Here is a 14,716-nt window from a genome sequence, read left to right on the forward strand (position 1 = left end):
CTTCTTAAGAGTTCCAGAGTTCTCAAAGCAGTCCTGTTTCCTGCTTTCTTGAAGCTTGGTTATTTAGCTCTTCTGTTGATTCTGTGAGGTACCTTGATATTCTAACAGAATATACATTGATAGTAATAATTAACAAAGTGTATATTTAGAATGCTATGTGGAATATGTTTTAAAAATTTATAACACTATTTGTAACTTGCTTTTTTTTCATAGAAAAAAAGAATAGAATTCACTGGGACATTCATCACCAATAAATACATCATCATTTTAAACAGCTGCACAATCTTTTTGTTTGATAAGTCAATTTATTTCATTTTGGTATTTCAGATTTTTAAACATTATAAACAAGACTGTGATGAACACTAAATATATGTGCTAATAACAAAGAACTCTCCCAGAAGCTTCCAGCAGTCTTCTCTTGGAGAATTGGGTCATAGGCCCACCCCTGATTTAAATAACTGGTAAAGGGGAAGTGGCCAGTAGAATTGATCTAATCTGAGCTCATTCCTGGAGTTGGGCTGATTCACGTGTGCTTAAGGGGTGGAGGGAGGGGAGGGGAGGGTGATGAGGTCTGGATTGCTGAACAAAAGGAAGAAGGGGGAATCAGGTGTCCACTATAATAGTTTTGGACATTTCAAGGTGTTTAAAACATAATGTATTAAAATACATTAATTTTTTCACCCTAAAAGCAGTGTTTAAGAGTGGTAGTTGCTCTACACCCTTGCAAACCAGGGCTATCATTACTTTAATCTTTTTTCACGTGTTTGATAGGGAATTCCCTGACGGTCCAGTGGTTAGGACTCTGCACTTCCACTGCACGGGGCACAGGTTCCGGGAACTAAGATCCTGCATGGTGCAGCCAAAAAAAAAATTCAGTTGTTTGATAGATCTGATAATAATTGCTTTTAGTTCATAAGAAAATCTCTTTAAGATGATTCACAACTCCTTATTTAATGGTATTAAAATATTCTATTAATAGAGATATAACAAAATGACAGGAAAATTGTCCTAATTCGAGTCTTATAAATTCCATAGCTACCTAAAATTATAGGTGCAGAATCATGAACATCTCTATAAAAGTAGAATAAAATCACTTCTGCCAATCACTTATCAAAACAAATGTTAGGCTCTTAGATGCTTCATTAGAATCTTATGGAAATCTCAGAAACAAGTAATAATTTCATTAAACAAGCAAGTTCTTTAAAAAGTTGTTTTTTAGGGCTTCCCTGGTGGCGCAGTGGTTGAGAGTCCGCCTGCCGATGCAGGGGACACGGGTTCGTGCCTCGGTCCGGGAAGATCCCACATGCTGCGGAGCGGCTGGGCCCGTGATCCATGGCCGCTGAGCCTGCGCGTCCGGAGCCTGTGCTCCGCAATGGGAGGGGGCCACAGCAGTGAGAGGCCCGCGTACCGCAAAATAAAAAAGTTGTTTTATAAACGCATAAGGCAGTTGTCTATGTTCGGTCATTGAATTCATTAACATTTGTTATAGGCTAGATATTGGATGCTAAGGTTTAAAGAACTATCAGTGCCATTTTCTTTTACTTTCTTTTTTTTTTTTTTTTTGCGGTACGCGGGCCTCTCACTGTTGTGGCCTCTCCCGTTGCGGAGCACAGGCTCCGGACGCGCAGGCTCAGCAGCCATGGCTCAGGGGCCCAGCCGCTCCGCGGCATGTGGGATCTTCCCGGACCGGGGCACAAACCCGTGTCCCCTGCATCAGCAGGCGGGCTCTCAACCACTGCGCCACCAGGGAAGCCCCAGTGCCATATTTTTGAGCATCAAATGCATTACAAGAGTTTTAAGTCACTACCGTTAGAGCTTTATTCTTTTTGTGTTTTTAAATATATTCATGAAAATAAATAAGTCCTAGGGATGTAATGTTCAGCATCGTGACTGTATTTTATATTTGAAAGATGCTAAGAGACTAGATCTTAAAAACTCTCATCACAAGAAAAAAAATTTGTATCTATGTGTGGTGATGGATGTTAACTAGACTTGTGATTATTTTACAATATAAACAAACATTGAATCACTCTGTTGGATACCTGGAACTAATATAATGTTATATGTCAGTTATATCTCAATTAAAAATAAACATTCATTTGACAAATATTAAACTATATTTGGTACACAGGTGGGATCCTCCCGGACCGGGGCGCGAACCCGTGTCCCCTGCATCGGCAGGTGGACGCGCAACCACTGCGCCACCAGGGAAGCCTCACAGTACATTTTTGGGTAAAGCTCTTACCAATAGTGAACAGGCCACAAAAGAATACATTTATGATCATCAAAGGTTTCACTGTTGAGCTTGACTTTTAATATTTGAAAGTAGATGTTTATTGCTTTAAGGCCTAACTTGTCTCATTGGAAATTTTGTTCAATAATCATATTCTCAGGGCTAAAAAGAGTTCAGTACACAATTTATTTCTGCACAGATGACAAAACATTTGAACTCCTAGAGAGAAGCGCTGTTTAAACATTGTGACCTTTATTTTATTAGGTACTCTAGTTTACACTGCACCTGTGATGGATTCAAAAATATACAGTCTAAACCCACAAATAGTATTTTGTGTTCAAGCCACCTCTAGACCAGAGTTATTTGGGGTTCAAAATAGACAAAGCAGTTTTACAAAGGAGTCTAACTATTGATTAGCAGTTAAAAAAAACAGAAAAGAAAATCCTATCCACATTTTGGTGGGAATAAAATGTGGTAAGTACAAAAAGCAGGTGGTCACTTGTAGCTGACTTTTTTTAAAAAAATGAAGCTGTATGGGAAAAGTTATGAAAAAAGTAAGTATAACACAAAGTTACATTTCCAGAATTAAATACTTCTTGGGTATTTACATGTGACACCCATAGCAGGCTGAGGCCCCTGGCTGGGTGGCAGAGTCAGCTAACCCAATACCGGAGTCCCAGGTGCTTCTGCTTACACTCAGATTCGGTCCAAGTATACTTTAGTGCTCAAGTGTTGGGTCATGCCCTTGGCCACCTCCATCATTTGAGTGAGAGTAAACAATAAATAGGATCTGACTGAGTTATGTTTGGAAGGATTCTCCATGAATGAGACATTGTGTATGAAATGCCAGGAAAGAGCCTAGTAAATGTTAGCTTTTAAAAAATTCTGCACTTGCATTGGATGGAACCCAGAAATAGCAGTGAAAGCCATTGTTGCTTCCAATCTGGGAAGCCCGTCTGCAACGATTTTTTTCAAACTTTTGAGGATCTCCGTGTTGTGTTGTACTGTGTTCTGATTCACAGGATAAAAATAAAGTTGGGCTAACTGTAATTTTGTCATGCTCCCTTTGTACAGTTTTGAGCTCACTTTAAAATAAGTCATCTTGGGTAGACTTCCTGGTCTTTGTATCAGACTTGCAGACAAAGTACCTATTCTCCCAAATGCTTTTCATGTGGGGACAGGGGTGGGGCATAATATTACCAGAATGAATGGGATGAATGACAGTGCCTTGCTGGATAAATATCTTAGGTAAATTCAAATTCATAACAGAAGTGTAGACACTGTGTTCTCACAAATGTTAATGCTACAACACAAAGGTGTGCGGACCATGTGGAAAGCCCTAGTTTATCACTTTACAGAGACTCTACTTCCAAAACTAGGGAGTATTTTTTTTTTTTCCTCTCAGGGGTCATTGACCCACAGGAGAAAAATAATAAAAAGGGTCACAGAAGAGGTTAAAAGGAACTCAATTTGGTTCTTACTGATTATTTTTAAAAGTCACAATAAAAAGTGAAACTTAACTGGTTTAAAATTTAAGAAGAGGATAAAACAAAACTTTATTCAGTATGTCCAATGATGGAAATGCTTTAAATTCTACTTCAGTTCCAGTATGGCCAGTAATGGGGTGGGCAAAAGGACTGGAAAAACAAAAGGGACAAGGAAAAAAAACCCGGAGAGGTAAAGGGAGAGACTGAGAACAACCAAGAGTCAAGAAAAAACACACACCAACAAAGGGAAGAGGCTTTTTGGATTACTTTTTTTTTTTTTTTAACTTTTTAAAAAACCTGTTTTGTAAAACCTTGTTACAACTCTTCATGTTTATCTTTTTTTTTTTTTTTCCTTCCAGGCAAGGCTTTACTGGGAATCCTGCTGCAGCACTAGGGAGCGAAAACAACAGGTTCTCTTGCTTGCTCCCTGCGGGGGTGGGGTGGAGGGGGTGTGGGGGGTGAGCTGGTTCCTTATATGGAGTGAGGGTAGGGGTGGGTCTGTGGTGTTCAGGGATACAACTTTTCACTGCTGCTCTTTTAACAAGATCTATTCTTCACAATTTATCAACTCTGTTTATCCTGTAAATTCTTACTGGGTCTACCAGTGTTCAGCAGAACTTTCTTTGATGATGAAAATGTTGTATATATGTGCTGTCTCCTGTGGTAGCAACATGTGACTACTGAGGACTTGAAATGTGGCTAGTGCAATAAAGGAATGGAATTTGAAATTTTATTTCATTTTAACCAAATTAAGTAGTCACATGTGCCTATCTTATTGGACAGTGTGAAGGTCTAAGGGACATTTACAGTGGAAGGAAAATCGGTCTCAATGTCACTGTAGAGGTGAATAAGCACAAGTGAAATGAGACCACACAATGAATTACAGCCTTGCAGCTGGATCTTCTCCCATCCTTAAAGTGTTTCCTTATCATATATACAAAGTACTCAATAAATATTATTAATGCTAATAATCATACAATAGCCAAACTAGCCTCAGAAGAGTGATCTTGCTTTAGGTGTGCAATTCCTGTTCCAGATAAAGCACTCCATGGATCTGGATGCTAAACCCCCTAACCTAAACCCCCATTGTTACAAAATGAGAACAGTCCTACTTCATTGTCCCTCAAAGAAACGTGCTGAGGATGAACAGCTCTGAAAGTTCTTTGCATTTCTCATAAACATGCTGTACTTGACCACTTCATTGACTGTCCTCTGCTTCCCTTAATCCTCTCTTCCATCCTCTAATTATTGCTTATCTTTTCCAAATGAAGAAAGATGCTCTCTTTTAGGGAGTGGAAACAGTCACTGGTAGGCGTTGGGGCAAAAATATCAATCAGGTTAAGTGTATTTTGTATTTTCTTTGTATTTACTCAACCTTATTTCATTCAATAGTAGTAAGTCTCTTACCCGGCTAGCAAGCTGGGAATGTTCTATTTCTTGGAAGAGCTGCATTTCGGACCTCATAAAATCCTCAAAGGAGAGATCTGGACTATGAACGAGTTCCCTGCAAGGATTCAGTCACTCAGCATCACCCCAGCCTGGTATGCAGTTGCTTATTACGTAGTAGGTCATCCATAAACACTTTCTTTTGAACGAAGAAAGGAAAATAAGTCACATGTAAGGGTGGGCAGCCTTCTATAAATTGTGGACTAGCGGGTCTCAAGATATCTTTTGAACTAAGCCCTTCATCTTGACTACTTTTGGACTAGTATGAAAATTTTACTAACACCTTCCCAATTAACTTGCTCTCCCTGCAATGACTGAGACCAGAGCTTCCCTTTACACCTATGACCTCTACAGGCATCTCTCTTCTTTCCGCTCAAGAACAATAATTGCCCACTGCTGCGTCAGCCACAAGGACCCTGGGGCCTGACGTGAGAGGTAGACGGACTTTGGCCTCCACCTCATCCAGCGTCTCTCCAACCCGCTGCATGGCTGGGAATGTCTCACTCCATCCCAGCAGTCGCCCCCACGACTCCAGCCCGCCCTCCCCTGCCTCGCCCTTCTCACCCATTGCCTCCCTCTCACAGCCCCCAGCGTAAGCACAGCCCTTTCTCCGAGCCCCGCTACGAGATTTCCCGCTTCCGCGCAGCACTTGGGACCCCGGGCAGCGCCCGGGAGTCCCGCTTCTGCGTTGGGGAGCAGCGTGGGCGTGACGTCATCGCGCCCTGACGTCAGGCCGACGTGCAGCACGGTCTCCTGGGAGACCGGGAAAGCCGTTTCGCACCCGGTAGAATTGAAGTCTAGGTGAGAGACAATGGAAGGCTTCCTTGAGCCCTGGGATGACCCGGTCCCCGGGCGCAGTTCCGGAGCGGAGGCGTGCTGGCTCCCGGGGAGGGGGCCGGAAAGCCGAGCCTTGGTCTCGCGCCCAGGGGATGGGCCCGGCGCCTAACCTCTGACCCCAGCTGCAGCCCCTGCCGTGTCACCGCAAGCCCGCCGGGCCCGACGCCCTCTTCTCCCCGCGAGTGCGCGGCTCGGCCTCACCCCGCACCCTCCTCCTCCTCCTTCTCCTCTTCCTGCCACCGCAGGTCCCGATGGAACGGGGTTAGAAAGGGACAGATTTCAAAACACTTGCAGCCGTTTTGGCTGGACTTGCAGTTGGTTTCTGTTTGGAAAATCCCGCCGCTTTAGAAAAGTCTTAGGACGTGAACTTCCGCTTCACCTGACCCTGACCTACTCATCTGTGGGTGATTCACACCAAGGGAATAGTTCTTTAGGGAAGGGCCTGAGAGCCGAACGTGAGTTAATGGCCCAACGTGACACTGGTGTCAGGAAGGGAATCGGAAGTGAGCAATCGGGGACGTGTCTGTATTTTTGACATCTGCCTCCTGATCCTGTCAGAGAGGAGGTTCACAAATACCTACGCGGCTGCTGCCGGTTATCACCTCACCTCCTGTCTAAGGGCAGTCTACAAAGTGTGTAATGTGAGAGAATAAAAAGGGTCTCTTTTGATAAAAAACGTAAAACAATGCAAGAGCAAATTAAAAATTAAAAAATTTCCCTCTTGCCTAAAGGGAAAGAGACCTCTCGCCTCCCTTTCTTGGGAAACCTCTTATTTGTGAGGGCTTCCTATATTCCTTTAGTATGTATGCACATATTTTAAAGACCCAGAATATTCTTCTGGAACACCTGGGAGCCATTTCTTTAAAATGTAAACATCAAGGAAGATAAGGCCCCTATCTCCATATTACCTTGAGAGTTTCGTACTTCTAGTAACCACCTGCTTTGTCATAGAGATATGTATTCCTTAGAACAAATGCTCTTAGCTAGCACAGGTGGCTACTTCAATTACCAGTTGAATTTAAAACAAACTATGAAAGAGTATAGCAAGCTGTGTTGAGGACAAGTTATCATTTATCTTGAGAACATTGTATGTAATGGAGTGTATCTGTTTGGCTGTATAAAAAGAGTGGGATTTCCGTCTTTGTAATCTCATTAGCAGATTAGCTGTGCTGTACATCACAGTCTAGTTAAATGCTTATTCAGTAATAAAATTGTTTTCTCTCTGCATCATGGAGAGATTTTCTGGATTGGCAGGATATTTTATTTTTAATTTTTCCTCAATAATCAGACCTACCAATTTTTCCCACTCGGTATAGTAAGGCCACAAAATTGGAATAGATTTAGAATAACGATACTGTTCCACTATACCTTGTTTATAGTGTCTCTAGATCCATGCTCTCAATTGAATTTATGCGTGAAATTTAAAAATGAGATTTAGTTGGTAATTTTAGGAAAAATTCTGCTCCCAATAGAGTTTAATTAAGATGATGCCATCTTATTTTACCGATGGTGAGCCCATTGTAAAATGGCAGAAATGAGAATAATGAGCTTTCTGTGAGGAATGAGCTCTTGCCACATCACCATGACAGTCTGCCAAACATCAGATGATTATGTACTTGGCCATGTGGGCCTATGTTAACTACGTCAGTTAACTTTACCCCCCATCCCCGCACGCATAAACACATTATGTTGATGTCAGAAGACAGCCCATTAGCTATTTGTTTTAAACAGCAGCTCATTAAAACGTGGAACTCTGTGCTACCAGAGGGGATGGGAAATGCTCTCTTCCACCAATACTCGCACAATTTAAAAAAATACTGCCTCTACAGGAATTTTTGTCAACTACAATTTTCCTGGCACCTTGCTATGTTGCTGGGGTTACTGTCTCTAATAGAGTACTATGCCTCTTCAGTCTCTCTTTGTCAAAATCTTGTCCTGATCAAAAGTAAACCACCTCAGGCAGCCTTCACTAATTCCCTACTCCCATGAGAAAGATAAGACATTTTTTTCCCTGAACTTCTAGATTGTTCCTTGTCTACAACTCCTGGCCCTCAGGCCTTCTTTTCTGCTATGGAATTGTGCCTGTATCATCTTACTCTGCTGTCCCCCTTCACTACTCCTCTGTCTCTCTCTCTCTCTCTTTCTGTATATACGTATCTCTCACTCCTGAAACTGGACTGTCTATTCTTTCTCCATATTTGGGAAAGATTTTAAAAAAAGAACCCAAAGTGCCCCTTCATTCATCTTGTGTGGTTTTATGAAAGTAGTGATAGAGTTTTGTATTGAATTGTTTTATTAGAAAATGAAAATCTACTAAAAGTAAAACATCTGCATAAAAATTATATAAATGTCCATCTGTGGTAAAATTGGCACTTGGCTTCTCACGCTTTGATGACTCTTCTGTTCAGTGCCTGCATATCATATTTAACCTGATAACTCTAAATATCTTTTTCTGTACTTCATCATTTAAACCAGCATTCATGTCACAATTGCTTTTCTTATCTGCTGAACTAAAATACTCTATTTAGATATTTTTTCTAGCAGCTTTTCAGAAAAAAAACTTTATTTTAAATGAAATAAATTGATCTGTTTAAAATTTTGTTATCCTTATTCTGTATTTGCAAAGCAAATAACTAGTAGTAAACCACCACAGAAGTTACAATTAGACTATAAAGTTCCAAAGAGAGAAAGTATTATTTCTAACTCAGTAGTCTCTCTCGAGGTCTTTCCTGTTCTATTGGCCTCATAACTAACTGAAAAAAACCCATTTGTACCTTTTAACATTGAGTTGATGAAACAAACATCTGTTGAAACACTTATCACCATTGATCCCCAAATACTCCTAGGAATTTATTTCTTTTAATTTGAATTTTCTGCACATTGTTTTAATTCTGACTATCACCATCAATGTTTTTAGATTATTTTACTTCAGAGCTCCCTCAGTATATCTTGAGAAATTATGGATCATCACATTCCCATGCATGCATTACCTGAAGAAATCCAAAAGGTATGATATTACGTTATTACAGCACAACATTAGGAGCATTTTAACAGATAATTCTAAACATGGGAGAATGAATTCAGAGGTTTTATATTTATTTTAGTCAGAGGATCTGCAGTGAATTGGTGGGGTAGGGAAAGGAATAATTGTAATGGTCAAAACTGTAGAATTCAATTCAGTGCAAAGAATGTTCGACCTGTGAAAGAAGACAGATATATAATTCTGGCATGGTATTTGACCAGGTGTTTGTGGATCTCTTGTGAAAAGAGGGCTCCAGCAATGGCCAAATACTATATTTAGATATTTTTCTAGCAGCTTTTCAGAAAACAAACAAACAAAAACTAATTAAAAAAATAAAAACCAACTGACATAAATGGGTCTGTTTAAAATTTTAAGTGATATTTATTCTATATTTGCAAAACAAATAATTAGTAGTAAACCACCACAGAAATTATAATTAGTTTGTAACCTTTTATGATGCAAAAATTTTAAGTGTGTCTCTCTTTAAGGGTCTATTTCAGTTTCACCTTAATTTTTATTTTACTGTGTTTTAAGGCCTTACATAGATATCAACTCATTTAATCTGGTTAACAATTCTTTTTCACCATTGCTATGATACTTTCCTCCCTGTTAATTTATAGCTGTCCTCAGGCAAAATCATTTCTCCCATGTTTAGTTTGGCAATGCATACATTGCTAACAGCATAATTAAAAATATATCTCTTTGAAACTGACAAATTATGAATTAAAACCTCAAACCTTAACTGTCATTAATCATTCAGTTTTTAAAGTAAATCTATAGTCAGCTCTTAATTAATCACCAGTCGTTAGTTTTTAATTAAAAATTGCAGTCAGCTCTCGGATATGCTTTTATCCTTTGTGCATGTTGTTTTGGGCTGCCTGTTAACATTAATCATGCCATTGATTTAACTTGATGCTTTCTTCTACTGCATGTTCTTTAAATTTATGTAAATGGCAATCTAGCAGGAACTGGAAGGGAAGTCCAGTTACCAGAAAAGACCTTTTAAACCATTGCATTTAATTTGCTTCACCTTTTAAGTATGAGAGTAAGCACAGAGGGAACTCAGCTCTGCTATTCTTACCTGAGAAATGGTGCCTAGATGTGTTTGAAGACATGGAGTGTCCTATCTCTCCCTCAACTGAGTTACTTCCGTATACTAGCCTGGTGTGGTAGAGATTAAAAGAAACAAAACAAAACAATCTGCAAGAAACAATACCCATAATCAGATACCAGTCATCTGTCAGGAAGCAGATATATAATGACATGAAAAAAAAAACCCTCTAAAAGATAGTGTTTGATTTAAATGTCACATAAGATAATATCTTCTCTGAAAATGGAGAAGGTGGGGAGAGGAATCCCTGAGTATTAGATTAGGATGGTCAAGGGAGGATCTTTATGCAGGAGATAGAACTGGAATTGGCCCTTGAAAGCTAAATATTTCTAGAGACAGACAGGGAATAGGGCATTCTGGGCCTAGAGAACAAAAGCTTACTGGTGAGAAGAAACTGGCCAGGTTAGAGAATGTTTAACAACGTAAGTGTTTCAAATGCGTGAAAGAGTATGTATTTATTTTAACAGAGTTTTTATGACTTGAAGAATGCGTTTTTTTTTTAATGTTTAAGTAAATTGTTTAAAAATGCAAAAACCAAGCATTTTATAAATATGGTTATATTCTTAAAGCTTGAATGGCAGGCAGCTGTCCATATAGTGCAGAGAGGTGAGGAGGCCATCAGTTGCCTAAGGTCCTGGACAAGTGAGCTGATAGTAGCCCTTGGCCTGCTAAATGTTTAGAGTATAAAGTGCAGCTTTGCACTTTTTCAGACCTAAGTTAGATACATTTGTACAACAAATATTTATCAAGTGCCTATAATGTGCCAGACACTGTTTTGGGTACTTGATGATAAAGCAACCAAAAATATGTACAGGCATCCCACAGCCTATTAAAGCTTGGTCTGAGCATGTCAGTTACTTGTTTTCCATAACTTCTTACCTATATTTGATTCCTCTAGATTGTCCATAATGTAACTGGTTAAATTGTCTAGTGATCAGCCAGTATATCTATTTAGTCAGCTTGTGTACATCATTCTATACACAATCATGTTAGATAGATATATAGCTTATAATAGTAATAGGAGTACTTCAGATTACAACCATTTCATTATTAAGATAAAACAAATCTTTGTGTTTCATAATGGCTTGGAAATTGTGCTACAGTTCTTTATTGGATAGAAAAAGACATGAGATGGGTGGATCAGTGTACAGTGACAGAGAGGTCTTTCAAAGGCTTTTTTTTTTTTTTTCTTGTTCTTTTGTTAACTTTTTATGTTAGTTTTTATGCTGGCTATTCTTTCTAGAGAAGGCCCTGCTGTGTTTCCTTTTTTTCTGTGTGTAGTCAAGGAAGGTTAGTGTAGAAATCAAGGAAGGGAACGTAAGGGGAGTCTTTCCTCTTTATTTCTTTCTGTACTTTTGCTGTATGATATGGAAATGGGATGGTTGATGAAATACATGAAAGATATGTGATAAAGGAAATGAAAATGGCTGTACTACACTGTACTACTAATAGTAAAATAGGTAGCAGTAGAAAGAGTTGCAAGAAAAAGTAAATGTGTTTGTGGGGGGCGGGGGGAGATGGCCACCAAAGGAAAAGTGTGGAGAAGAATGCTGATGATAATAAGCTCTAGTTAGAGAGTCCGTTGCCTGATTAGAAAGCCAAGATTGTTAAATCATGCTGCCCCCTTCCCAGCCCGGTCTCATCTTAGGGAATCTTAGGGAAGAAAGAATAAGATAATCTTTTGACTATCTATCACTCCCTAATCTTTTTGCTTTTTATCACAATTTCTGATTGAGCATAAAACATGTTTCAGGTTCCCATTTCCCCAACTGGCAGAAAATGTAAAACAGGCCCATGGGCTGGACGGCAAGACCATACTTATCCCCTTTGCTGCTAGACTCCACAGCTTACTTCTATATGTACTTAGATCATATCTGTAAATCTACTCTCTAGACTGAGCTGACTCCTACCTGTCTCTAACCTCCGATAAGCAGTAGCTTTGCTAGAATTTTCATCTAGCATTCTGAAAGCAGAATGTACCTGTAATGATAGTAGAGTTCTGTGTTTGGGATTTTATTGCCACACTTTAAAACTAAAACAACATTTATAGATCAGCAAAGTAATAATTCTATATTTCTTCCGCTCTTGAATGTCCACCTATCTCAGAGACATATGGACTCCTCTTTTTAGAAAAAAAGCAATGAATAACTTTCTTTTTTGCTGTTTTTGCTAGAAGACATACACAGAAGTCAGAACAACCTCAACAAATCAGTGGAAAAATCAGTTATTTTGCAAAAGTAGAACTGATCTCTTGTTTTTTTAAATGGTGACAAAATGAGCACTTGTAATAGGATTTTAGCTTCAGGAGATATTTATTACCACAGGACACAAAGTAAAATAAAGAGACTGCAGTTATTTATTTTACAAAACAGAAGTGGCAGTGCAAGGGCTGGAGAGCACACTGTTCTTTCTGGGATAACAATCCCTTTCCCTACCAGTAACAGCTCATTTTGTCCTGTTTCAGTAAAGTAATTTTAGTACTTTGGAACTTTGAAATTTATTCAGAATAACAGTTTTATATTTCCAAGCACAGATTGTCATTGCCAGAAAAAATAAACTTAATTTTCCAGGTCATTTTGGGCCACTGTGGCTAGGGTCAGATTTTGTGTTCAGTTAAAGTAGAGAAAAAAGGGAAAGTTGTCTTAGAAACATTATCGCTAGCATCCTGGAAAAGTAGTGATGTGTGTATGTGTGTGCGGGTATATGTGTTGTCTTTTTAAGTAATTGTGCTTCTGAAGCTAATGACAAAAGAAACATAGGTGTGTCATGTATAATTTGTGTATGAAAACAACATTTCTTAAAATTGCTCAATAAAATTTCTTTATGGATTAATCTCTGGTATTTTAGTCCCAGATTTACATATATATATATACATATAGCCTTAAACCATTATCTTTATTGTCAACATTATTTTTTTTTTCAGTGATACATGTATCTATTCTTTTTCAAATTCTTTTCCCATTTAGGTTGTTACATAATACTGAACAGAGTTCCCTGTGTTATACAGTAAGTCCTTGTTGTTATCCATTTTAAATATAGCAGTGTGTACATGTCAATCCCACACTCCCTAACTATCCCTTCCCCCTAACCTTCCCCACTGGTAACCAAAAGTTCTTCTCTAAGTCTGTGAGTCTGTGTCTGTTTTGTAAATAAGTTTGTTTGTATCATTTCTTTTTAGATTCTGCATATAACCGATATAACATATCTTGCTTTCTCTGCCTGACTTACTTTGCTCAGTATGACGATCTCTAGGTCCATCCATGTTGCTGCAAAGGGAATTATTTCATTCTTTTTAATGGCTGAATAATATTCCATTGTATATATGTACCACATCTTCTTTATCCATCCCTCTGTCAATGGACATTTAGGTTGCTTCCATGTCTTGGCTATTGTAAACAGTGCTTCAGTGAACATTGGCGTGCGTGTATCCTTTAGAACCATGTTTTTCTCCAGATATTTGCCCAGGGGTGGGATTGCAGGATCATATGGTAGCTCTATTTTTAGTTTTTTAAGGAACCTCCATACTGTTCTCCATAGTGGTTGTACCAACTTACATTCCCACCAACAGTGTAGGAGGGTTCCCTTCTCTCCAAACCCTCTCCAGCATTTGTTGTTTGTGAATTTTTTGATGATAGCCATTTTGACTGATGTGAGGGGATATCTTGTTGTTTTGATTTGCATTCCTCTAATAATTAGTGATGTTGAACATCTTTTCATGTGCTTCTTGGCCATCTGTATGTCTTCTTCGGAGAAATGTCTATTTAGGTCTTCTGCCCATTTTTTGATTGGGTTGTTTGTTTTGATAATATTAAGCTGCATGAGCTGTTTGTAAATTTTGAAGACTAATCCCTTGTCAGTCACATCATTTGCAAATATTTTCTCCCATTCTGTGGGTTTTCTTTTTGTTTTGTTTATGATTTCCTTTGCTGTACAAAAGCTTTTGAGTTTAATTAGGTCCCATTTGTTTATTTTTATTTCCATTATTCTGGGAGATGGATCGAAAAAGATATTGCTGTGATTTATGTCAGAGAGTGTTCTGCCTATGTTCTCCTCTAAGAGTTTTATAATCTCCAGTCTCACATTTAGGTCTTTAAGCCATTTAGAGTTTATTTATATGTATGGTGTTAAAGAATGTTCTAATTTCATTTTTTTACATGTGGCTATCTAGTTTTCCCAGCACCATTTATTGAAGAGACTGTCTTTCCTCCATTGTATAGTCTTGCCTCCTTTGTTGCAGATTAATTGACCATAGGTTCAGCGGTTTGTTTCTTGGTGTTCTGTCCTGTTCCACTGATCTATATTTCTATTTTTGTGCCAGTACCATACTGTTTTGATGACTATAGCTTTGTAGTATAGCCTGAAGTTAGGGATCCTGATTCCTCCAGCTCCATTTTTCTTTCTCAAGATTGCTTTGGCTATTTGGGGTCTTTCATTTCTCCATACAAATTTTAAGATTTTTTTTGTTCTAGTTCTGTGAAAAATGCCATTGGTAATTTGGTAGGGATTGCATTGAATCTGTAGATTGGCTTGGGTAGTATAGTCATTTTGACAGTATTGATTCTTCCAATCCAAGAACATGG

At 38.8% G+C, this 14,716-nt stretch overlaps 1 protein-coding gene across 1 annotated transcript in view; it reads left to right on the forward strand.

The window, feature by feature from the left end:
• Positions 1–14,716, forward strand: part of LEKR1 (leucine, glutamate and lysine rich 1) — a 429,075-nt gene that overhangs the window by 153,922 nt on the left and 260,437 nt on the right. Inside the window, 3 exon segments of the mRNA XM_055081297.1 lie at positions 2,132–4,130; positions 8,921–9,010; positions 13,103–13,142. Of these exon segments, the coding sequence (XP_054937272.1) occupies positions 4,048–4,130; positions 8,921–9,010; positions 13,103–13,142 (213 nt within the window). The 5' untranslated portion in view covers positions 2,132–4,047.

The sequence above is a fragment of the Physeter macrocephalus genome, chromosome 1 (assembly GCF_002837175.3).
Source record: "Physeter macrocephalus isolate SW-GA chromosome 1, ASM283717v5, whole genome shotgun sequence".
In the NCBI taxonomy this organism is placed as follows: Eukaryota; Metazoa; Chordata; class Mammalia; order Artiodactyla; family Physeteridae; genus Physeter; species Physeter macrocephalus.